The 23,211-nt window shown below is 35.7% G+C and overlaps 4 protein-coding genes across 5 annotated transcripts; 3 read left to right on the forward strand and 1 right to left on the reverse strand.

Moving 5' to 3' along the window:
• Nucleotides 1-8,835: 8,835 nt before the first annotated feature.
• Nucleotides 8,836-11,419, forward strand: PHT4;1 (phosphate transporter 4;1). Its single transcript, XM_089601007.1, has 10 exons — nt 8,836-9,245; nt 9,326-9,433; nt 9,514-9,669; nt 9,750-9,965; nt 10,058-10,267; nt 10,375-10,512; nt 10,604-10,705; nt 10,818-10,883; nt 10,957-11,041; nt 11,148-11,419. Exons 1-10 carry the CDS (start codon nt 8,901-8,903, stop codon nt 11,243-11,245), a joined length of 1,524 nt encoding a protein of 507 aa, XP_089457133.1. The 5' UTR covers nt 8,836-8,900; the 3' UTR covers nt 11,246-11,419.
• A 4,297-nt stretch (nt 11,420-15,716) lies between these two features.
• On the forward strand, nt 15,717-16,319 carry LOC149381781 (thylakoid soluble phosphoprotein). Its single transcript, XM_089630182.1, has one exon. It carries the CDS (start codon nt 15,867-15,869, stop codon nt 16,155-16,157), a length of 291 nt encoding a protein of 96 aa, XP_089486308.1. The 5' UTR covers nt 15,717-15,866; the 3' UTR covers nt 16,158-16,319.
• Nucleotides 16,320-19,096: 2,777 nt separating this feature from the next.
• JOSL (JOSEPHIN-like protein) lies at nt 19,097-21,635 on the reverse strand. 2 transcript variants are annotated; one of them, XM_089630179.1, is made up of 3 exons: nt 21,505-21,635; nt 19,940-20,070; nt 19,097-19,769 (listed from the first exon to the last, which is right to left on the reverse strand). In XM_089630179.1, the coding sequence occupies exons 2-3, from the start codon at nt 20,033-20,035 to the stop codon at nt 19,314-19,316; spliced, it is 552 nt and encodes a 183-aa protein (XP_089486305.1). In that variant the 5' UTR covers nt 20,036-20,070; nt 21,505-21,635; the 3' UTR covers nt 19,097-19,313. The 2 variants fall into 2 exon arrangements, with proteins under 2 accessions (XP_089486305.1, XP_089486307.1); XM_089630181.1 differs by having other exon boundaries at nt 21,496-21,610.
• Nucleotides 21,636-21,766: 131 nt separating this feature from the next.
• Nucleotides 21,767-23,187, forward strand: RPL4 (ribosomal protein L4). The gene is made up of 2 exons (XM_089630178.1): nt 21,767-22,665; nt 22,922-23,187. Exons 1-2 carry the CDS (start codon nt 21,825-21,827, stop codon nt 22,963-22,965), a joined length of 885 nt encoding a protein of 294 aa, XP_089486304.1. The 5' UTR covers nt 21,767-21,824; the 3' UTR covers nt 22,966-23,187.
• Nucleotides 23,188-23,211: the final 24 nt, after the last annotated feature.

Consider the following 23,211-nt stretch of genomic DNA (forward strand, 5'->3'; position numbering starts at 1 on the left):
AATTAAAAAAGAAAAGAAAAAAAAAATAAAACCTATATGTTGAAAATATACTCTACTCGTGTAGGATGTTTTGCCGTATGTTTTGCCGACATATCGCAGAATATTCTGTCAATAAATTAACTTCATTGTAGAAACCCAACTGTATCAACACAAAACTTGTACATTTGATATCACCATCTTGGTTTACTTGATTTAGCTTTGTAGTTGGAGATATAGGTGTATCTGAAACGAGAAATTTGGCTGTTACTTCCTTGGATATACTGAATTATCTGACTATGGGCTGAGACCAATTGGAACAATTCATTGACTATGTGAGTGCTTGTATGGTTGTTTCCCACAACAAGTAACTTTGACAATAACAAATAGAAATAGAAAGAAGAAGAGAAAAAATACGTTTATGAAGCTGTATATAGTTGGTAACTTGCTATAAATTATTTAGTGGTTATTAAAAGTAAAATAGTTCAAAGAAAATATTTGATTCCAAAAAATTAGTGAGATTCTGTTGAATTTAGGTCATGCACACCTTTTCACATTTTAATACGAAATTAAAAAAAAAAATTAATAATATTGGTTATAAAGATTGATTTCAAATAATATGGAATATTAATTTATACAGTTTTAAAATTTCCAATTTAATTATATTTGAACAATTTTTCCCTTTATAATACACTTTTATATTTATTTATAGAGTAATTGGTGATGGTCCTTGACTTAAATCGATGACTTAAATTTATCAGCAAAATTATCCATTAAAACTTTTTTATTGAATGCAAACAAGATTTATTATAGATGAAAATCTTCACGTGAAGCTCACGTGCATGTTCCCAATTTCTTTGTTGAAGCTCCTAAAAAATCTTTACATTTCCATTTTCATATTCTCTAGAACTGTCAAACAAAGGCATGTGATTGAGGATTCGATAATGAGCTTGATGAAAGTGAGAAGGCGACTGATATCTGATCACATTGTAAAAATTTTAAGTACAACTTCATAGTTTTAGGACGCATTGATATTAATTCATGCACACTCAACAGAAAGTTAACTATCGACGTGTTGCCTGAAAAAAAAACACTCAACAAGAAATGTATGAACTAATAGGGACTACCTTCTATTTCACCATGATTCATGTACGAAAAAGAAATAAATAAATAAATAAATAACAATTTATACTAAAAAAATCATATTAGAAAAGTTTCTCATTTGTGAATCGTAACCATTTTCATAGTTTGTAAGAACTACATGATCTAACAATATGAAACTCTCGTAGTTTTGCTTTTTAATCACAAGAATAACGTGTTTACATTTTTTTAGGGTAAACTAGCAACGTAGCCATTTTGAAACATGGTTTTTGGAATCTAGCCAACGTTTGATAAATTTTACAATCTAGCAATTTACTGAAATTTACGGATATAAAATACCTGATTTACCATTTTTCTTATACTTACTTGATCAAAATATTAGTCCACGTTTGACCGGTTTGAATTGTATACAGCAAATTAATTTCAGATTTTTTTCGCAATTTAATTGGATATTTAGCTAATTTAATAGGAGATTCGGTGATGTAATTAAAAGAGAAAATTTAATGCAATAAATGCAAAATTTTTTTTACCATAATTAACAGAAATTAACAAATCAGCGGAGATTAACAAAAATTTACAAACATTTACACTGTATTTGCTTACACGGCTATAATTTCAGCAATTTAATTTCAGCTTTTTGAATTCATAATATGAGATTCGGTGATGTAATTAAAAGGGAAAAGAAATATTTATTTGATTGAATAAGTCAAACAAGATAATGAATACACGTAATTATGATAAAATCCTGTTCAAAATTAGAAAATAAATTTGGAAAACAAAAATACCGTATTAAATGCGTATTAAAGGAAACGAAAGAAATCGGCTCTACCTGCACATATGTAAATTTACCACAATTAACAGAAATTAACAAAGAAACGGAGATTAACAAAAATTTACGAACATTTACACTGTATTTGCTTACACGGCTATTATGTTCATTAAAGAAAAAAACGCACGATAACCAACTTTGCCAAGTATAGAATTTTTTTAAAAATTCGAAATATAAACCGAATTCGAAATATAAACCGAATATAACAAATTCGGCTACAAAACCAAGTTTCAAAACGTGGACTAGTATTTTTGAAACCAAACCAAGACTAATATAGTAAATACCATCTTACATAAATATGACACGTCATCAAATTTGGCTAGATTCGAAAATTAAACGAAACGTTGGCTAGATTACAATTGCAACGTTTGATGTGTCTTAGATCGACTAATTTGTTTATTTATTTATTTTTTATTTATCTTAAATTGTATATTTATTGACATATATAAATTATGTCATTTATTGATATGTCAACAAATTCTGTCATTTATTGAAGTATATATCAACGAATGATATAATTTGTTGACATATATGTCAACAGATGATACAATTTGTTGACATATATGTCATTTGTTGATTTGTGTGTCTAACAAATTTTGGATTTGCTTATTTGAATGTGAGCAAATCGTGATATTTATTGACACACATATTAACAAATAATGGATTTATACATTTTTTTTCCAAATTCATTGGTGACATGATATTCTCTTACCAAATTAATCATCATACGCACCAAGAATTATGACTGAAAATTAATAATCTTTACAATCTATAAATAACCGAAACACTAAACCCTTCAAACTCAAACTCATGATTCACTCAAATAAAAATCTACACAAGTGAATGGTTTAACACGTTTCAAATCATCTTTTTTTTTTCTTGGAGGTTTCAAATCATCTTAAAAACTCCTTGTCTTAATTTAGGTATGTAAAAAAAAAAGAAGTCGTTTCTACTTTTTCAATCAATAGAATTCATAAGGTCCAAACTTTCTATAGGGGCTATTCAAAATTCTTTCCAATTTCCTATGCTGTCTTTTAATCCTCGTTTCTAAAACTAACAACTAAAAGCAAGCAAATATTATCCAAAAATGGATCTAGTAGAATAATAAGATAAAAGTGACTCGTTTGACAATTTCACAACAAAACGACAAAATATGTAGACACGTCGGACCTAGTTTGATGAAAAGCCAACAAAAGTTTCACCCATGAGATTCAAACACGTCTCAAAACACAACAAAGACATGTCACAACTTCAACATCCACAAAAAAGACAACAACCCAACAAAATAAGACCACAATTTAGCATAGCACCACGACATAATAGACAGCAAAACAACATTATCGAGGATTCTAAGTCAAAATGGTCAACTAATTCACATTTTAACTGAACATGTGTACAATGAGACAAAACAAGTGAGCTTGATCCTACGAATCAGCTTCTCTCACTATTCGTCGGGGTGTCACACTATACACCACCTGTGAGGGAAAAGGAAAAAGGGGAGTGAGCTTCTACATGCTCAGTAGGACTATCGTTACTCACCCTAAGATTTTATTCATTTGTATATAAATCAAACCACATCATTTATCAAAACTAATAGTTATCAACTTCACGTTATTAACCAATTATTAATAACAATTTATTTAAAACTCAAAACATCAGCGAAACCTCCAGCATGAAGCCAATAGTAGCCACAATGGACTGCAAGGCTCCAGGTGGACGCACATCACCTACAACTGATGCTAGACTTAAAGTAGTTGGACGAGGTGGGCCCAACGACCATTAACCCCGAGTCTCGCCCCGCATAAACATGGTTGCGCAGCAAAAGTAAGCAGAATACGCCATCGCTCCCTCCAATCAATCGTTTTGGACAATAATGTCCCTGGAACAGAGCGAATCTCCCAATAACAAATAAATTTGTTTTCATTTCAATTCATAAATCCTACTCATACTAGGTTATAATTCAAAAACTTAAAATCACCGTGGAGACGTAACGAGTCTATAAAGTTTAGCATTCATCTAGTCAAAGCTACCTATACCTCGAAAGATGCTCGACGGGAAGCTAGGTAGCAATCGCCTCGAAGTACGTGCCACCGAACAAGGCTGATTTTCGAAACACTCGAGAATTGGGTCGAATAGAGTTCATAGTTGCGTTTGGAACGTCGAAACAAACTCGAGAGTAGCCTCTGCTCAAAATTTCGACGCTGGAGTTCCGGCGATGATGGCAGCCCGACGGCGGCGAATATTTTTGGCGACCGGAAAATTTCTCTGAAAGGTGTTCCTAGAACTTCTCAACCTCTTGAATACCTTGGCGAGGTTGGTTTTAAGAGAAATCACACAAAAAAATGCAGATCTACACAAAAATCACAAAACTTGCGTTTTACTGGCGATGCTCTGACGAATGACTTCCGGTCCGATTCGAAAGATAAAATCCTCTAGATCTGTAGAAATTTTCAAAACAAAGCTAATGAAAAAAGAATCATGTCATTTGCGACTCGGACGGAGGAGATATGTCGAAAATAAGTTTCAATCCAAAACTCATATTTTCTTCGACTTCGGCCGAGCTTTTCCGGCGAACGGCATGGACTCCACGGGAAAAGTTTGTTCTCAAAATGATCCTTGTGATTAGTACTTTGCGATGGTGGTGGAGGTGTATCTCACCTCCCGTTGGTTTGGGTTGGAAACCCGCCGGAAAGAAAGAAGGAAAAAGAGAAAGCTAGGAGAGAGAGATAGAAAAAGAGAGTGAGCTTGTGGGAGATAGAGTGACGGGGAGAGTGAGGGAAGGAATTTAGGAAAATCAAGTTTTTGGGTAGGTAAAACATCCAAAATATACCTTTAAAAGATTTCAACATCGCTACAAATAAATGAAGGCAAAAACTTCGAGATCACTAAAAAAAATAAATGGAGAACCTTCAAAACGATTAAAAAGATCAAGACAAAAAATTTCGAAATCACCAGTATCAGAATAATCTATTTTCAAAATTTTTTGCATTCATTTGTATATTTTCGAAGGTTTTGCATTAATTTTTTTTTAGTGATTTTGAATTTCTTGCTTTCATCTTTTTAATATTTTCAAAGTTTTTAAATAAGGGTATTTTGGACGTTTTACCTATCAAAAAATTTAGTTTTTCTAAAGTATTCAACATGTAGCTTGATTTTCAAACGTAAGGTAACATTAAGTTTGATTTTTCAAGTTTCCTAAAGGGAAATGGCGATTTTACTACTCATTTAAGTAGTTTGGACAAAAATATAGAGTAGTTTAATTTTGGACACTTTTAGTAGTGTTTTGAGGAGAGATAATATTTTGATACCCAGTTTGCCCTTTAAAATTTAATTTTGTTCATTCAAGCCCTAAACCAAAACTTGCTCAATAAGAATTCTAGTACGTCTTGTTTATTGTGTCATTTACATCTCTCTCTATCCTCTCTTTTTTCTCTGCGTGTGAAGGACATTTGAACTTCCTCCATGAGCTGCGTGTGTCTCTGAAGTGAAGCTCAGCTCTCGGCCACCTCGTTGTCGTCTAAAAGTAAGCTTCTTTCGTTCATCGCTGTCGTCGTCTTCTCTCCTCTCTTTTTGTTTTTGGGTTTTCGTTCATCCTCGTCGGATTTCTGAGTTTCTGGGTTTCGGAGAGCATGTTTGTTCAACGTCATCATCGTGCATCTTAAAAAAAAAGCTTTTTTTTTTTCGTCGGTCATATTTGTTTTCGTGTGCTTGTTGTCTGGGTTTTAGGTCTTTGTCGTTCTGGGTTTGTTGGTGCCATTACCCGCTGTCTCTGTGTTGTTTGTTGCTAGGTTTGTTTGTGTGTTGTTCTTCGTGTTTTTGGACGTTTGAGTTTTTTTTTTCGCGTTCTTGAATTGTAGACATACATGTCTACAGTCTCTGAAATTGTAGACTGTCCCCGTTATACGTCGTTATTGTAATTGTAGATACATGTCTACAATTCTTGTAAATGTGGACATATCGGTCTACACCTTCATCTGTTGTAGACTAATACATCTACTACAACTGAAGTTGTAGACCTATATGTCTACAATTACAAGAATTGTAGACATGTATATCTACAATTGGTGTAATTGTAGATATACATGTATACAAATAGTCTCATTGTAGACATTTAATTTTTTTCATACACGATAATAACAATCAGATATGCGTTTTTGCTATGCAGGAATGTCAGTTGTAACAATTGTAGATATTATAGGTCTACAGTTACTACAATTGTAGACGTCGATATCTACAATTATTGTTAACTGTAGACTTATAAGTCTACCGTTTATGAAAATTTTTATTACAATTATACATATCAAGGGGAATTGGCGGCATAAATCATCAAACTCTTTCTCTGGACTCAGTTTGGTACTCAAACTTTTTTTTACGGGGATAATCACTAAACTGCATTTCTAGTACCGACGTTACTCATTTTAACGATGCATTTGGACGAAAATCCATGTGTCTCAATCTAACATAAATTCGAGTACCAACTTATTTATTCTATTTATTGAATTCATTTATAAATCCACCAACTTAATATTTGTATATAAAATCGGTAGAAAATGAGAAAAACAATTTGAAATCCCTAAATAAGAAAAGGACCCCAAATTACTTCTTCTTTCTCTCGTCTGCTAAACTTCAAGTCGCGATCTTGCAGTCATGGCAGAGCTTTGCTACTGTGGCATTCCTGTTCGCGAGTGCACTTCGTGGACAATTTTGAATCCTGGAAGGAGGTTCCACGGTTGCATCACAAAAAAGGTAAGCTCTCGAATCACGATTGTGAATCGCGTCTTTGTTTTCGCCGAAAAGTCACCTCTTTGTGTTTGTTTTCTCAGGAAGATGGTGGGTGCGGGTATTTCAAATGGATAGACCCATAAATGTGCTATAGATCGAAGCAAATCATTCCCGGTTGTTGAGGAAGAAAAACATGTTAGAATCCGAGAATGCGGGACTTCGAAGTCAAATTTTCAAGCTGAAGATGGCTCTGTTCGTTGTCATTGTCATTGTTGTAGTTTTTCACATGCTCTGAACATGTTTGGTTAGTCAGGTAATAGACCAAATGCTCTGCTCGTAGTCAGATTTTAAGGTATCTGTTTTAAGGGTTTTGTAATGATGTAATGAAGACTGATTTCAATGTAATGCAATGACAATTTTTTGTTTGAACTGATACTTTTGCAGTGTTATGGTGATGATGAATTTACAATGTTATATTTCAGTGAGACAAGATTAATGATAGAATTGAATTATTATAGTTGTATGTGTTTTTTGAACTATTTCAGTTATTATACTTTAATGACTAATTATATATCTTTTTGGAACTTGGAGTGTATTTCAATAATGGATGAATGACTAATTATATGTTACAATTTCAGTAATTTATGTCTTTTTTACGTCTTTAATTCCTAAACATAAATGACAATAGTTGTTCAAATTGTAGACATTGATGTCTACAATTTTAGTGATTGTAGATATTGATGTCTACAATTGTGGTGATTGTAGATATTTACTGTCTACAATCGGTCCACAACTATAGACACAACCATATCAAAACAAAATCATACAAAAATATAAACCAAAATATATAGCAGTTTTAGGCATTCAAGTCATACAGAACCATACAGAAATATAAAACATAGTTTTAGATTTGAGTTCATATAAATATAAACATCCTAGGACAAAGATGTTGGAAACTCCTTGTCAGATTCATAGCCGATCGCAAGTTTCACCGCCCCATGATGGTATAAATCTATCGCGAGCTTCCGCCTAAATATGTTCATAAGAGCTGCATCTAAAGCAGACATGTCTACGCTGTGGGTCAAGTACCCAACTGATGAGCTGTACGTTATAGTTCCAATTTTTCGGCAAACGTTCACTCTCCTTTTTGTAAACTGCGACACCGGACGGCAACGATTTGTTGCCCAAAACGCTCAAAGTGAAGAAATGTACCTCATTTATAGTTAAATTTTCGCTTTCGGAGCTCAAATGGCGATGTCTCATCTGAATTTGACGCCGGCGATTCAATGACTGATTTTGGTTTCTTCAGTCGACGAGACGTTGTTGGCTTCTTGGCAGGAGACTTCTTCGCTGGAGAAAGACTTTTCTTCGGCGACGTCGGACCTTTCTTCGTTGTCCTCGGATTCTTTCGAACCGGCACGCGTTTTTTGGCCGCCATGTTCTGCGATTTTAGGGTTTGAAAATAGGGACTTCGTAGAGATTTGAAAGAATAATGAAAATTAGCAACGAACCTGAGATATTTAGGAGAGATTAGCGACATGGGTGAGGGTTTCCGGCGATTTCGGCGATGTGGGTGAGGGTTTCTCCGGCGATTTCGGCGACGTGGGTGAGGGTTTTAGAGGGAGCAAGAGTCGGAGGAGAGAGGAGCGAGAGCGCGAATCAAGAAGATGAAAATAGGTTTCATTTGGGTTTTGAAATATTAACTGACGTGTTTCTTTAATGGGGTATTTTCAAAATAAACAATAAAGTCAAGGGCAAATATGTACTTGCTCACTTAAGCAACTACTAAAACTGTCCAAAACAAGAAACTCTATATTTTGGTCCAAATCATTGAATTGAGTAGTAGATCCGGCCGTTTCCCTTTCCTAAACATTTCCGAAACCTTGGTTTCACTAAAAACAGACAAAAAGTAACAAGGCCGAGACGCTAAAACGTGTCTTGTGGTAGCTAACCTGAGACTACTTTGGGCTTAAGAAAATCATAAGTCCAGGTTTCGTTAAACTTACTGGGCCTGGCTCAATACCCATGCCCAGCCCATTTTATCCCCCCCAAGAAAACTGAATAATCAGCCTCGCGCGCAAACAACAGACATTGGACAACACGCAAAGCAACTCGCTAAGGTTCACATTCTCCCCAATAACGACAAATGCCACGTGTAACATCCATAACCATGAATATCCGCCTCTCTCTCTAGAAAAAAAGATCGCGCTATTTTGGTTCGAGAGCCCCTCAAAAATAAAAACCGGATATTCGGTCACGTCGAGTGACCGCCATGAGCGCCAGGGCTTTTCTCTGCTCTTTCTCCCCCAAACCGAGCGTCCCTTCCGACGTCTCGGCCCACGGAAGGAGCTTCGGGTCCGATATTCGGATCCGGGTCCATGGCTCGCCGGAGCGAGCCTACCGACTGTTAAGCGCGGCTTCGGCGAAGAGGAGAGACGGCAGAGTATGGGCCGATGTGAAGTCGAAGGGTTACGAGGTCGCGAAGGTCAAGGAATCCTTGAACGACGTCGTTGAGGGTTCGGCGGATTCAGGCGGGGCTTGGTGGGAGGAGTTTCCGAAGAGATGGGTCATTGTCGTTTTGTGCTTCACAGCTTTCCTTCTTTGCAATATGGATAGAGTGAGTAGTTGATTGGTTGGTTTGCGCTATTTTTTTTAGTTTAGTACTTGGAATTAAAGCATGTGCGTAATTTTTGGCAGGTAAATATGAGTATAGCCATACTTCCAATGTCAACAGAGTATAATTGGAACCCATCAACGGTTGGTCTGATTCAGTCTTCGTTCTTCTGGGGATACCTTCTCACCCAGGTAACATCAAAGCTCTTCATTTTCTCTGCTTCCAGTTCAAATTACATATAAAGTATTGATGCTTGATGATCACACAACAGATTGCTGGGGGAATTTGGGCAGACAAAGTGGGTGGCAAGAAAGTTCTCGGGTTCGGCGTGATTTGGTGGTCCGTGGCCACTATGCTCACACCGATCGCCGCAAAACTCGGCCTTCCTTTCTTGCTCGTCGTCCGCGCCTTCATGGGGATCGGAGAGGTAATCATTTGATTTAGTACTCTCCAACATCACGACGACGATGATGATGATGATGATTGAAGCCTATTTTTTTTTTCCAGGGCGTTGCGATGCCGGCGATGAACAACATTCTGTCGAAGTGGGTCCCGGTGGCGGAGAGAAGCAGATCGCTGGCTCTGGTGTACAGCGGGATGTACCTCGGCTCCGTCACGGGATTCGCGTTCTCGCCGCTCCTCATTCACCAGTTCGGATGGCCCTCCGTGTTTTTCTCCTTCGGCTCGCTCGGGACCGTCTGGTTCGCCGTCTGGCTAAATCAGGTGAGCGACTAACAGAATCGTCGTAACGGATCGCGGGGTTTTTTTGTTTTGTTTTTGTGTATTTATTGATTGAGGATTCTCTTGAATTTTAGGCCTACAGTTCGCCGCTGGACGATCCGAATCTGCGGGCGGAAGAGAAGAAGCTGATTCTGACCAACAGCGTTTCGAAAGAGCCCGTTAAGGTGATTCCGTGGCGAGAAATCTTGTCGAAGCCGCCGGTATGGGCGCTCATAGTCTGTCACTTCTGTCACAATTGGGGGACTTTTATTCTTCTCACGTGGATGCCAACCTATTACCATCAAGTACGGTTCTTTTTTTTTTTTTTTTGTCTGTGTACTTAATGATGACTAATTCGGAAGAGTAGAAAATATATAAAAGGCGGTTTTGTTCTCGTTTTGGGTGGCAATAGGTTCTGAAGTTCAATCTTATGGATTCGGGGCTTATCTGCATTTTGCCATGGCTCACGATGGCCTTCTCTGCAAATCTCGGTGGGTGGATCGCAGACACACTCGTCAGCAAAGGTGTCTCTGTCACGATTGTTCGCAAGGTATACATTCATTCTCGATTACTTATTCTCGAAATGATTGATTCTTAATTTCGCTACTTACCATGTGATGTGAATGTAAACAATTTTGCAGATTATGCAAACAATAGGATTTCTAGGCCCTGCTTTCTTCCTGACTCAGCTGAGCCATATAAAGTCTCCCGAAATGGCTGTCCTGTGTATGGCTTGTAGTCAGGTCTGATCTCAGCTCTTTACTTTATTATAAAAAAAAAAAAGAAAAAAGAAAAAAAAAGGCAACGTGTAGTTCTCAGTTCTGACCGAATTCGGTGTCCTTTGATCAACTATAGGGCGCCGATGCATTCTCTCAATCCGGTCTATACTCAAACCATCAAGACATCGCTCCGCGATATTCGGTCAGTATTCAATCATAATTAATATTTTTCCATCACTTGGTTTGGGACTTAATTTTATAAAACTCTGTTCCAGGGTGTATTGCTTGGTCTATCGAACACCGCCGGAGTTCTCGCCGGAGTATTTGGAACAGCGGCGACTGGATACATCTTGCAACATGGTTAGTACTTTAGTAGCAGCGTGGGATACAAGTAATGTATTGTTACCGTTATCTGAAATATCATTCTTACTAATAATTAATTCACTCCTACTGTACTATATAATAGGTTCATGGGATGAGGTTTTTGAGGTTTCGGTCGGACTGTATTTAGTCGGAACTGTGGTTTGGAACCTATTCTCGACCGGCGAAAAAATATTGGATTAAGCAATTTGAATCTCATTTTCGTCCGAGTTTGCGGCAAAAACATGAAGAGAAGAGATTTGGATCATGGGGAGCAGAATTTAGACCAGTACATATATGTATGTATATTGAAATTGATAATTTTGAACTTGCCTAGGTTGGAAGTTGGATAAATTGTTTGAGCTTCCCATGTCTTTTTTTTTTAAAAAGGAGAAGAAAATAGATGATATGAACTACAAAGTCCCCAATAGTTGTAAATGTTATACTGTAACTAATACACGTCAATTTTGTTATTATGTAACACTATTATACCAATTAATTGAGTAATTAAGCTACCAAAATTTAAAAATTTACTAAATAGTTAATCTTTTGTAAATTTTAAGTAAATAATCATTATGATGATGTAGAATTGTTTCGACGTTTTTAACATTATATTTATATTTTTTGGAGTCTGATGATTATTTATAATTATTAAAAAATTTGTACGATTTAATATTTATCAAAAATTGATTATATACAAAATTGAGATTTAAAATAGCTATATATTTAGAGGGCTGATAAATATTTATATGTGTAATGATTTGTTCAACAAATATCCGTTGCTAGTGTCTTCAATGCTTTCTATAATATATGATGAAGTATATTGGTCAAGTGTAGCCACTAGGAATATATGTAGTTCAGAGTTGTTCTCCATATATATAGTCATAATTTATTGGACTACGATTATTTTTCCAAAAAAAAAAAAGAAGAAACAAATGGTAAACGAACACTTTTTTTTTTTTTTTTTTTAAAGCATTTTTCTTTTTCTTTATCAGTATTGTAAAAGATAAACCTTTTATTTTTTGCACCCTATCGCTCAATTAGGCAAGAGTTATTTGTTGGTAAGAATATAGGAATGTTATTTTTTAAAAAAATAACCATTATTTTATTGTATTTATTATGTTTAAGTTTAACAAATAATATTATGTTTTAAGTTTAACAAAGAAGACAGTACTACTTCATAGAGAATTTCAGCCTGTTTGTCTGGCCATTAATGGACCATTATAATTTAAATTAATAAATTAATATAAATGATTTTATGTGTTTTTTAGCGAAAAATCAGAAAACATTCAACTTATTTAAATGGCCATTTGATTATTATTTTAATTCTACTAAGTAGGTGAATTAAATTCATTAACAATGTTCATCATTTAAGATATATTAGTTATTATGCGTTAAATTTTTCTCAAATATATTATTTGATTATGTATTTAATCATATGAATAACAAATAAAAGTACTAAAATTACGTGAGCTTCAAATTAAGTTATATTGTTATAATTATATTTTATAATTAATTTTTTTATTTATATTATTGGACAAAATATTGTAAATTTCCATAATAATATGAACTAAATTATCAATAATATAAAGTAGTAATTATTTTTTTTATATAATATTTGATCATTTAACATTATTGAATATATTAAAAAACGAATAGAACATTATAAATGTATATTTATAAAACCACATATAATAAGTTAAATCAAACTGCTAATTAAATTTCATATAAGCCAAACGATACTTTCACAATTTAAATAATATTATTAATATGTATTTAGTGATTTTTTTAATAATATAATAATATAAGATATATGAATTAAATTATTTTGTGTATTTTTAATTATAATAATTTTAATTTATTTCAATTAATAATAGGTTAGTGTAGCTAAATAACCAAAATACTTTGTACTCGATCTTTTTGAAAGATTTGGTAGCACACCCGTTAACTAAAATTAACTACAAAATGTATGAATAATCCTTTCACACGTTGCCTTATATAAACAGAAAAAATAACAAAATAAATTATAATAAACGTCATTAGTACAATTTTTCACCTAGTATTTGTTATTGAACCTAATTTATTTAAGTTAATTTATAGAGACTTATTTAGTTTTGTTTATTGCTTTGAATTTGCACTTAAGACGTGTATGAATGATAAAATCATAATAAATAATTGATAATTAAACGTGAAATTTGATTAAAATAAAAACAATTAAGAAAAGTTTGGTATTTTACAATTTGTAAATTTTAAGCGATTTATTACGAGTAGTTTTCTCAATAATGAATTTTCATTTTTTACATCATTTACATCATATATTGTTTAGATAGTGATAATCGAACATTAATTTATCATTTTTCCATTTGAATGACATTTTTTTATGTAACTTACTGAACATCATTTCAAATGGACAGTTCAAATGGTTAATTTATAATGTAATAGTTCGAATGAAATTGCCAGTGTAGATGGTGTGTCAAACAAACCCTTTGACTACTCTCCTATACCGTATAGGCTATACGTACAATGTTTCATGGGTTTACGTCTTGAATTGTTCCTTGTTATCAACCAATCAGAGACACACGTGAGAATAATTAAAATGGAATAGTTTTATTTTATCAATAATAAACTCATGACAATACATAATCAAACTGACATAATTCAACTTAGATAAACACATATATGTTCATTCAACTTATCATATATAAGCAATTTTCTTGCCATTAGTGGAGAGAGGCAGGTTCAGAGTCACGTATGTTCATCCACGATTCACTCTCAATTTGGGCTTCAAATCTTTGGTGTCTTCTATGGCCATGGTTACTCTCATGCTTACTAAAAAAAAAAAAAAATCAGATCCAATAAAAAAAAAAAAAAATAATCAGATCCATTAAAAAAAAATAAAAAAATCAACACAAAACTTGTACATTTCATCTCAAGCCATCTTCGTTTACTTGATTAATAAGTTGGAGATATAGGTAGGTGTATCTGAAACAAATTATTTGGCTGTTACTTCCTTGGAAATACTGAATCTCGACTCTGGGACGAGACCAATGGGAACAATTCGTTGACTATGTGAGAGCTTGTATGGTTGTTTCCACAACAAGTAACTTCGACAAGAAATATAAATAGAAAGAAGAAGAGAAAAAATACGTTTAGTGAGATTCTGTTGAATTTAAGTCATGTACACTATAATTTTCCACATTTTAATACGAAAATTTAAAAGAAAAAAGACATAAATATTGATTTTAAAAATTGAAATTTCGAAAATATTGGTTAATTTTTATAGTTTCAAAACTTCCAGTTTGCTTTTATTTGGATGATTTTTTTTTTCCTTTTTATCATACTTTTATATTGATTTAAATGCAATAAATTGTAAAATGTAAACAAATTAATAGGTATAAAGATTTCGAGAAAATGTAAGGGATTGAACAATTCAATGTAATATTATGTAAGCAATTTTTAAAATGAAAATGATGTAATCATTATTACTAATTGTAAATACTTAAAGAAATGAAAGAAATTTCTAAAATGTAATATGATTTCTCTTGGAGCAAGATTCCGATTTTGAGATTGTTGGTTGGAAGATGATATTGATGACAAAACGAGACTCAATTCAGATACATTGGCCCATGGGGCTCGGTTCAAGTTCAAAATTATTTTGGGACAAGTGGTTGAAGCGTTGATACGCCGAGTGCCTAGTGCCCTACACTCGATCGAGCACTCGGGACTTGTCAAACATGATACATAAGTGTTAATGAGATCTCCTTAATCCCAAGCCCATACAGCATTTCAAGCATGTTCTTACTTGAGTCCGGATTTCATTTTTCGAAGGCCTTTAGACCTTACTTATGAAGATAAACATGCGTTAAAAAATTGGTAAAATAGTAAAATAGCTTAGACCTATAAATCTTAATTATGAGGACCTTAAATATCATATTTTACTTAAAGCTAGTTTTAGTAAACTATCACTGATTTTTTATTTTCAAATATTTAGGACAATAATACCCCTTCAGTATACAATTTTCAATGCATAGTTTTCAATGTCTATTATACAATTTTCAGTATACAGTTTTCACTTTTCAATATACATGCAATTTGTATGCAACTACGTAGTTGGTACACATTTATAATACACCGGAATACTTTAATAAAACATCGTTATACATTGAATTTAGTATACACATTTTAGATGTGCATCAACCGATAATTATGAGATTGTATACAAAAACCAAACTGCTAACAATAATATAGCATACAAAATTATTAAATAAGGATAAAATTGACATTTCAATAGACAAACAAGCTATTTTTTATATTAAATAAATACACACGCTATTTTTGTGATAACTTTCAAGTATTTGTAGGCGAACACAACCTCATCCAAACTTGCAGTGGGCCTAGTCACAGCACTTAACCAGGCCCAATATCAGCCCACAACTCATCCCTAACTAAACTCATTGGTCGCTCTACCACCACGTGTCTATCTCACGGCCACGTCCATCGAGCTAAGGACGAACCCTCATCTCGCAAACATTGTGTCCTTGTAAAAAAAAAAAAAAAAAAAATCAACATAACACGAATTAATTGAATTTTTTTTGTTTATTTCAAGAATTTTAATTTTCTAAAGAAAAAAAAAGACAAGGAAGAGTGTGGGAAATGAGGATAAGACACTTGTGGAGAGCTCGTGGTGATCAAACGACTAAGCTAAGACAAGTGGCCATGCAAATGCCAATATAACTCATATCCAAAACCCCCTCGCAACTATTTGCCTTTTCCTTTCCCTTCATTCACAACACTTCTACGGTGCTCAATAGAGACGACAATCGTTATGGCTTCTCTATCAATGGTGTTCGGTTCGTCGGCGGTGTTGGCAGCCACGGCGGCGAAAAACGTGGGCGGAAGCAAGAAGGAGAAAGGTCCGTTCGACTGGATCATCGGCGGCCTTATGAAGGAGGACCAGTTCTTCGAGACCGATCCAATTCTCAATAAAAAGGACGACAAGACCTCCGGCGGCGGCGGAACCACCGGCACCGGGAAGAGCTCCGTCGCGGTCCCGCCGAAGAAGAAGAACGGCGGGGGATTTGGTGGCCTCGGAGGACTCTTCGCCAAGAAGGACTGATGGATTGAGATTGAGAATAATCACACATTCGGTTTCCTTCTGTATAAGATATGATTATCATGAATTTGCTATATATGATTCTTCACATTATTAATCTGTCTCTTGCTTCACCTACTTTTGTTGCTCTTCTTCTTTTCTATAAAGAATTTTAATTATCATTAATTATTTTTTGCCCTTGCTGCTTCTGCTTCTTAGGTAATTATATGGATTTTACACACACACACCACAAAAAATCACAAACACTAGGTACTATCTTTTCACAGAAAGAAATCGGATTATATATCTAGGCTTGCGAATTGCAATATCAAGATATGGAAACCCCTTTAAAGTAAATGAATAATGGTTGAGTTGGCTGAGTTGAGGGACTCATGTGTGATGTGTTTAACCATAATATGCGTTTAAATAAATACATCTCCATTTGTTTTTGTTTAGAACGATTAAATAATTTATCCATATTCTGAACTTGGGCTCTACCAAAATGAAAAAAGAGAGTATTTTCACATAAGTTATACATAGCAAAGCTACTAGCCAGATATGCAAGTTACAGCGCAGAGGAAACTATTATAAGAAAGATCAGAAGAAGGTTAAATAATATAACATATCATGAAGTAGTGTTGGTGGTGGAATTTGATCTTGAGAAAGTAGACGAAGAGTTGATGAACTGAATACAATCCTCAATAGCTTCCTCTCTGTGGGAATCGAGAGGAGCCACAAAAGGCTTTGATCTCGCTGACAAATAGCTCTTGTTACTATTATTACTATTTCCTCGTCTCGATGGCTTTCTTTTCGCTGATACCATGCACAGAGCTCTCGCGATTTCCCCAGCAATATGCTTCAGGAACCTGATCGGTGACATCAGCCCTAACCTGCCTCTCGGACGTTGAAATCTCCGATCTCCGTGATCATGATGATGGTGAATATGAAGTCTCTCGGTGGAGCTTCTCGAGACCGAATTTTGCTTGTGATACAAGAATGACTTTTCCTCCGAGTACTCTCGGCTTGGCTCTCGATTGATAGCTCGTAATGACATATTCAAACGAGACAGACAGAGAGAGAGGATTAGAAAGTGGGGTTTGATTTAAGAGAGAATTGGGTTTGATTGTTTGTTTTATATGGGAAGGATTTGTGAGTTAAAAAAGAAGAGAGGAATGGAATATGGGAATAGAGGAGTGAGTAGAGTCGGTAAGAAAAGAGACGCATAAGCAGATTCCAAAAATAAATATTTAAAAAAAGAAAAAAAAAATTGCGCTCCCCAACACAAATTAAATCTACTCTTTGGACTCGTGAGTGCACTTTTTGGCTTTTGCATGAAGTGCAAGCATAATAATAAAGGATAGATTATTCACTCCCAACTAAAACAGAAACAAAAGGAGTGAAGTAAGAGAGATTGTCATCATCTTTGGCGGTTATTTCAATGAAACACCTGTCCATATGGTTGAAGATCAGAGTAGAGTAGACAAGAGAAATCTGTTTGTCACTCACACAAGGAAGCAAGAGTAAATATATATTACCATATCAATTGTTTTTCTAAAGATTATTAAATATTAATCATAATTCAACCTCATATAATCATCTGAGCCAAGAGAAACATTCATCAACGCACTAGAGCACTAAAGGGATTGGCAAAGGAGCAACTAGGGTATATTATGGTGATTTGGTAAAGTTGTCTATTTTCTTTAATGAAAGTGTTTGAATCGAAAAATAGTATTAAGAATTTAAGATAGGTACACTAATTCTAAACATGATGATGAAGATGATGTACGAGTAGTCGCTTTACTTTATACAGAATTTTTAAAACTTTAGTCAAAATTTGGTCTGTGTGAACATTTCAGAAGAACTGGACCCCCTTTGAGGGCTACTGAATAATAAGTGAATTTTTTTGTATTTAAATTTATTTTCTTTCGGGGAAAAAGTTGGTGGGAGGGGTGGCGGGAAGGGAATATGAAGGATTATAATATGACAGTAGAAAATAAAAAGTGATTTCAAAAGCAATTTGATATCAGCATAAACAGAGAAAGAGAAAGCAGATGCAAAAGGATATTTTAGACTAAAAGGAAAGAGGGTAAAGATTCAACCAAAACGTCATCTTTTCGTGCTTTTCTTTGTTCTTCTGTGCTAGTGACCACTGTTGGATTCACAAAAGAACAGTCAAATAGTACAAAAGATTATAATAAAAAAAGGGTAAATATAGGGGATACAGTAAGGGACGCTAAGATGTTTATCAGTCAAGTCATCCACATTCTGTTCACACTTTTTAACTCACTTTCAATGTGTTCATTTTGGTTATCTGCAACAAAACAAGAACTAAAAAAATAATATGATTACCTCTAATATCAGATAGGCCGACAAATGAGTTTTAAGTTAAATCAGTTTAGTGTATGATTTAATTATTTTGGGAATTTCAATCTAGTTGCCAAGAGAGTTAAGTTTAAGAAGGAAATTTACAGTGGCTAGTTGAATATGGACTTTGATTAAAACGACTTAAAATAAAGCAACTAGTTGACATAGATTTTTCAAATTTGGAATCAAAAGAGAGAGGATCAAAAAATTATTACCGAGACTCTAAATCTAAAAAAATTCAGGGAACTTGAGGCATAAATTGGGGAACGTTGTGGCTTATCAAATATGTAACAGCATTCACAAAAGTACGGTTTTCATAACACAACTTACAAGAGTGTTCCAATAACTTACTTTTTAACTGCTCAAGAATTGAAATGAAAACCAAGCAACAAACTAGTCAGTCAGTATTACCAACACAAGTAACATAACATAGAAGATATCGTTACTAACCAGCTAACTTTTAACAAGAGCATTATTAAAAGTTACTTCAAAGTCCAGGGAACATTTTTCTAATTAAGAATATTAATCTTAGATCAGCCCAAATGCTCAGCTGTTCCTACACCTTATTCAATCAACTTAGACAATTGAAAGCAGTGAAAACAGAAGATCAATTTATTAGGGATAAATTGTACACTTTAACCAGGTATTTTCTTTTTACAATGATTCAAAAATCATTCACAATCTCATTAGGAAACAACAAGGAAAACACAATTATCATGGTTCTTTAAAAACTCATCCATCTAAAACACAGAATTGTATTGTATATACACAATTGAGGACAACAAAGGAAGAAAAAGAAAACCTCAAACCCAATCACTACTTGCGATTCATCACAAGCAAAATCTCACCACCAACCCCAACCATGGAATCCAAATAAACCCTAACTTGTTCTGTACCTTCAAAAGCCTTTGGAGCAACAAAGTCACTATCCAAATTGTACCAAACCCCATCAATGTCTCTCAATGTTACCCAATGCCTACTAGTCCAAATCCCTCCATACCTTTTAACCGGAACGTTGAGCACGATACCCATTAGAGCTTCATCTTCTAGATCGATTGAAGAAGCTTTGTTTCGACGGTCGTGCCAAATAACGCTCTTGCTTTTCCTTTCCAGAGCGGAAATCAGAACGTTTATGTCATAATTCCCGGTGAGTGCATTGTGGTGAGGCTTGAAGATTGTAGATATTGGCGTCCATTTTTTGTTCTCCGATTCAGTAGTCGCAAGCATATCCGAGACCTCGTTCAAGCTTAATCTTGTAAAAGCGTCGTTTTGCTGTTAAATAAATTTGTATTCGGTTAGGTTCTGTCACAATCAGGGAAAAAAAACTCCACACTTTGCAGAAGAAATCAAACATACAATCACAATCAATCAAATATACGATCTTCATGTGAAAAAAATAAAAAAATCGAGAAAAAGGAAATAATTAAAAATAGAAAATGTACCTGAAATAGATTATTAAGAGAGTGTAGGAGACAGAATTGAAGCTTTTGTCTTTCGTGATATAGTTTATTTGGTTCGCCACCTTCGTCGCTGGCCATATTTGCCCTCTATTCCTTGAATCGGAAGCTTCGATCTAGATGTGATTTTTTTAAGAAAGACAAGAATGAGTGATCACGTCTTTCTCTACAGGTTACAAAAAAATAAATAAATAAATCGACCCTCCAAAGCTGTCAGTTCTGCCTCACAGCACTAGAAAATCTGAGACCAGAATCAGCGGCTTGAAGAGCCACAAATATCTAATCAAAAGTTAACTTCCAAACAGCAAGAGAATTTTGGCAGCCCAAATATACCCCGTTCTTTTCACATACGACAGGAAGAGAAGGACCAACGGGAGGCACGGAATTGGAGGGTGATTCAAAGGGGACCGCGGGATTGCGAGAGAAAAGGGGTTAGTGGATTTTTGTTCTCAGAGGGGTGATTTGAGTTGATTTCCTTGTTTTCTCATAACAGACCGAGCCTCTTAATAGGTCAGTGCCCGTTGTTTTTCATTCCTCGCTTGTAACTCTCTGGTGCTGTTGATCGATTAGTAATAAAATCCTTGGGCTTCCGTAGCCATTTCTCTTGCGTGTTTATAAAATTCCTGGTAGACTTGTCTCTGGATCATCTTTGGGTTCGTGAAGAAACAACCTCTGACTCGAGCTCATTTTCCTTCTCTTTTTTTTTTTTTTTTTTTTTTTTATCAGTTTCTTCTTGGCTTGTCACAAGTCACATTTACTCTTTTCCGAAATCCGCATTATAGCGAGGGCAAAATTCAAGTTTCTTCGCTTCAATCAGCTACGGTGCAGCCTTCATAATCCCTGTCAGCACAATTAGCCGGCATCCATGTTTCGCTAACTACAAGGATTTTCAGAACCTCCATTCTTGACTCTTCATTAGGTGATGGAATCTCTATCTTTCTGTCAAGTCTCCCCGGACGAAGAAGTGCCAGGTCAAAAACGTCGAGTTTTGTTTGTAGACATTATTATCTTAACCTTTCCAAGCCGGTCCAATCCATTAATTCGACACTGCGCTGGTCTCTTCACTAATTCGATATCCACCAATACCATTAATTTCATCCAATGCAAGGCCGGTAATCACTGGCACTAAGCTCACGAATATACTCATCAATCATGGCACTAAGCTCACGAATTTGACCAGAAAGCCCTCCCCAGAGTTATTTTTCTTGCTTATGTGGAATTTTTACCTCTTTTGCTTAGTTAATCCCTGTAAATTTCTTACATAACTCACTAAAAAAACCAAAGATTTGGGTATTATTAAGCATCATATTAAACTCAATATACTATTCAAAGGAAACCAATCATTTCAAATAACGATGATGAATAAATCGTAATAGATCAAAGTTCTGCAAAAAAACGATGACAAAAAAACTCCCCAATGCTAAGCAAACTGGCCAAAACCAATTTGGTCCGAATATTTCCTAACGATGACTTTGCAGATGCATACAAATAAAACAGTGATGTTTAAATACATCAGAGAAAAACAGAAAAAAAATGCTTACATCAATTACCTGGATCAAGTCGGAAATGGAAGAACAAATCAATTTCGGAGAACCGACTCTGCGATCCGAGGCAAGCTTGATTTTATTTTCTTTTTCTTTCTCTTTCTTCTTTTTCTTTTTTACAGTCCTACACAAAAACGACAGATTTTATGAAAAAACGACTGAAAGAGCCACGAAGAAGAATAATACGACAACAACATGATTATTATTTTTTTTGTTTTTTAAAATAAAATAAAATATTCTTTTATCATTGTATGGGAATAGATAATCCAATCCCAAACTCTCTCTGTGTCTCTCTCTCTCTCTCTCACACTCACTCACTCACTCCAATGGCGACCTCCACTGCATCTCCAACCTCACTCTCATTCTTCTCCTCCTCTCTCTTCTCCGCCCGGAAACCTTTCGGACGGTCCATCGCCGCCGTGAAACCCTCCGAGAGGCAATTCCACTCGCTCACCTCCATCACCTGCTCCGCCGCCACCCTCCCCGTTCTCTCCTTCTCCGGCGACAAAGTCGGCGAAGCCTTACTCGACCTCAAGTCGGCCTCGCCGGAGACCGCGCGCGCCGTCGTCCACCGCGGCATCATCACCGACCTCCAGAACAAGCGCCGCGGCACGGCCTCAACCCTAACCCGCGCCGAGGTCCGGGGAGGCGGACGCAAACCCTACCCGCAGAAGAGCACCGGCGGAGCGCGGCGGGGATCGAACCGGACTCCGCTCCGGCCCGGCGGAGGGGTCATCTTCGGCCCGAAGCCGAGGGACTGGTCGATCAAGATCAATCGGAAGGAGAAGAGGCTCGCGATCTCGACGGCGTTCGCGAGCGCCGCCGTGAACACGGTGGTGGTGGAGGATTTCGCGGCGGAGTTCGAGAAGCCGAAGACGAAGGACTTCATCGCCGCGCTGAGGCGGTGGGGGATCGAGCCGACGGAGAAGGCCATGTTTCTGGTCATGGAGCTTGATCAGAACGTGGTTCTCTCCAGCCGGAACATCGGAACTATGAAGATGCTCACGCCTCGGACTCTCAATTTGTTCGATGTGTTGAATGCCGATAAGGTTGTGCTCACCAGGGACACCGTTGACTATTTGAATTCCCGCTATGGTGTGGACTACGACCTTGAAGAGGGAGAGGAAGAAGAAGAAGAAGATGAGGCTGAAAATGGCGGTGAAGAAGGTAATTGATTGGATTGTATTTGAGTTTTGGTCTGGTTTGTTTGAAAGTTTTGAAATAGGAAGATAGAATGTTTTAGTACTACTCTTGTTTTGGCAATGCTGATTCATGGCTCATCGTCAAGCTAAAGAGAAGAAGCTTTGTTTATTTCCTGTTGAGTGAACAAACCATTTGAAAAGTCACATCCAAAACTTGGGAAGCAATGAACATGCTAAATTTTTATGTTTTCTTCAACTTAACAACGTCGTTTGCTTATCAGTTGCAGAAACTGTGTCTGAAGAGAGTCCTGATGCAACGGAATGATGTTCCAGATCATGGTGACCTATTCTTTTACTTCTCTTTTAGTAGAAATAGAGTTTCTTTCTTATCTGAAGATACGAGGATCAAGTGTTGAACCGCAACCTTGTCGGCTAGTTTTGGTCGATTCGAAAGTATTATTTTTTGTACCAATTCTCTGTAATCTAAATGTATGTAGCTGTACTTGATAGTTGATGCTATGTTACAATCTCCAAATTTTTCCCGTCAGTTGTGCTGTGCATTTTCATGTTA

This window comes from Urtica dioica, chromosome 11 (assembly GCF_054948205.1).
Source record: "Urtica dioica subsp. dioica isolate 48M chromosome 11, U.dioica_male_clone48M_v1_H2, whole genome shotgun sequence".
NCBI classification, from domain to species: domain Eukaryota; kingdom Viridiplantae; phylum Streptophyta; class Magnoliopsida; order Rosales; family Urticaceae; genus Urtica; species Urtica dioica.

Excerpts from the sequence above, each read along its gene's own strand:
- RPL4 (XM_089630178.1), top strand. The coding sequence starts at position 21,825 with ATGGCGACCTCCACTGCATCTCCAACCTCACTCTCATTCTTCTCCTCC. Across the intron at positions 22,666-22,921 it reads TGAAAATGGCGGTGAAGAAG|TTGCAGAAACTGTGTCTGAA; the intron begins GTAATTGATTGG and ends TTTGCTTATCAG.
- LOC149381781 (XM_089630182.1), top strand. The coding sequence starts at position 15,867 with ATGGCTTCTCTATCAATGGTGTTCGGTTCGTCGGCGGTGTTGGCAGCC.
- JOSL (XM_089630179.1), bottom strand. The coding sequence starts at position 20,035 with ATGGCCAGCGACGAAGGTGGCGAACCAAATAAACTATATCACGAAAGA. Across the intron at positions 19,770-19,939 it reads CTCTTAATAATCTATTTCAG|CAAAACGACGCTTTTACAAG; the intron begins GTACATTTTCTA and ends TTTATTTAACAG.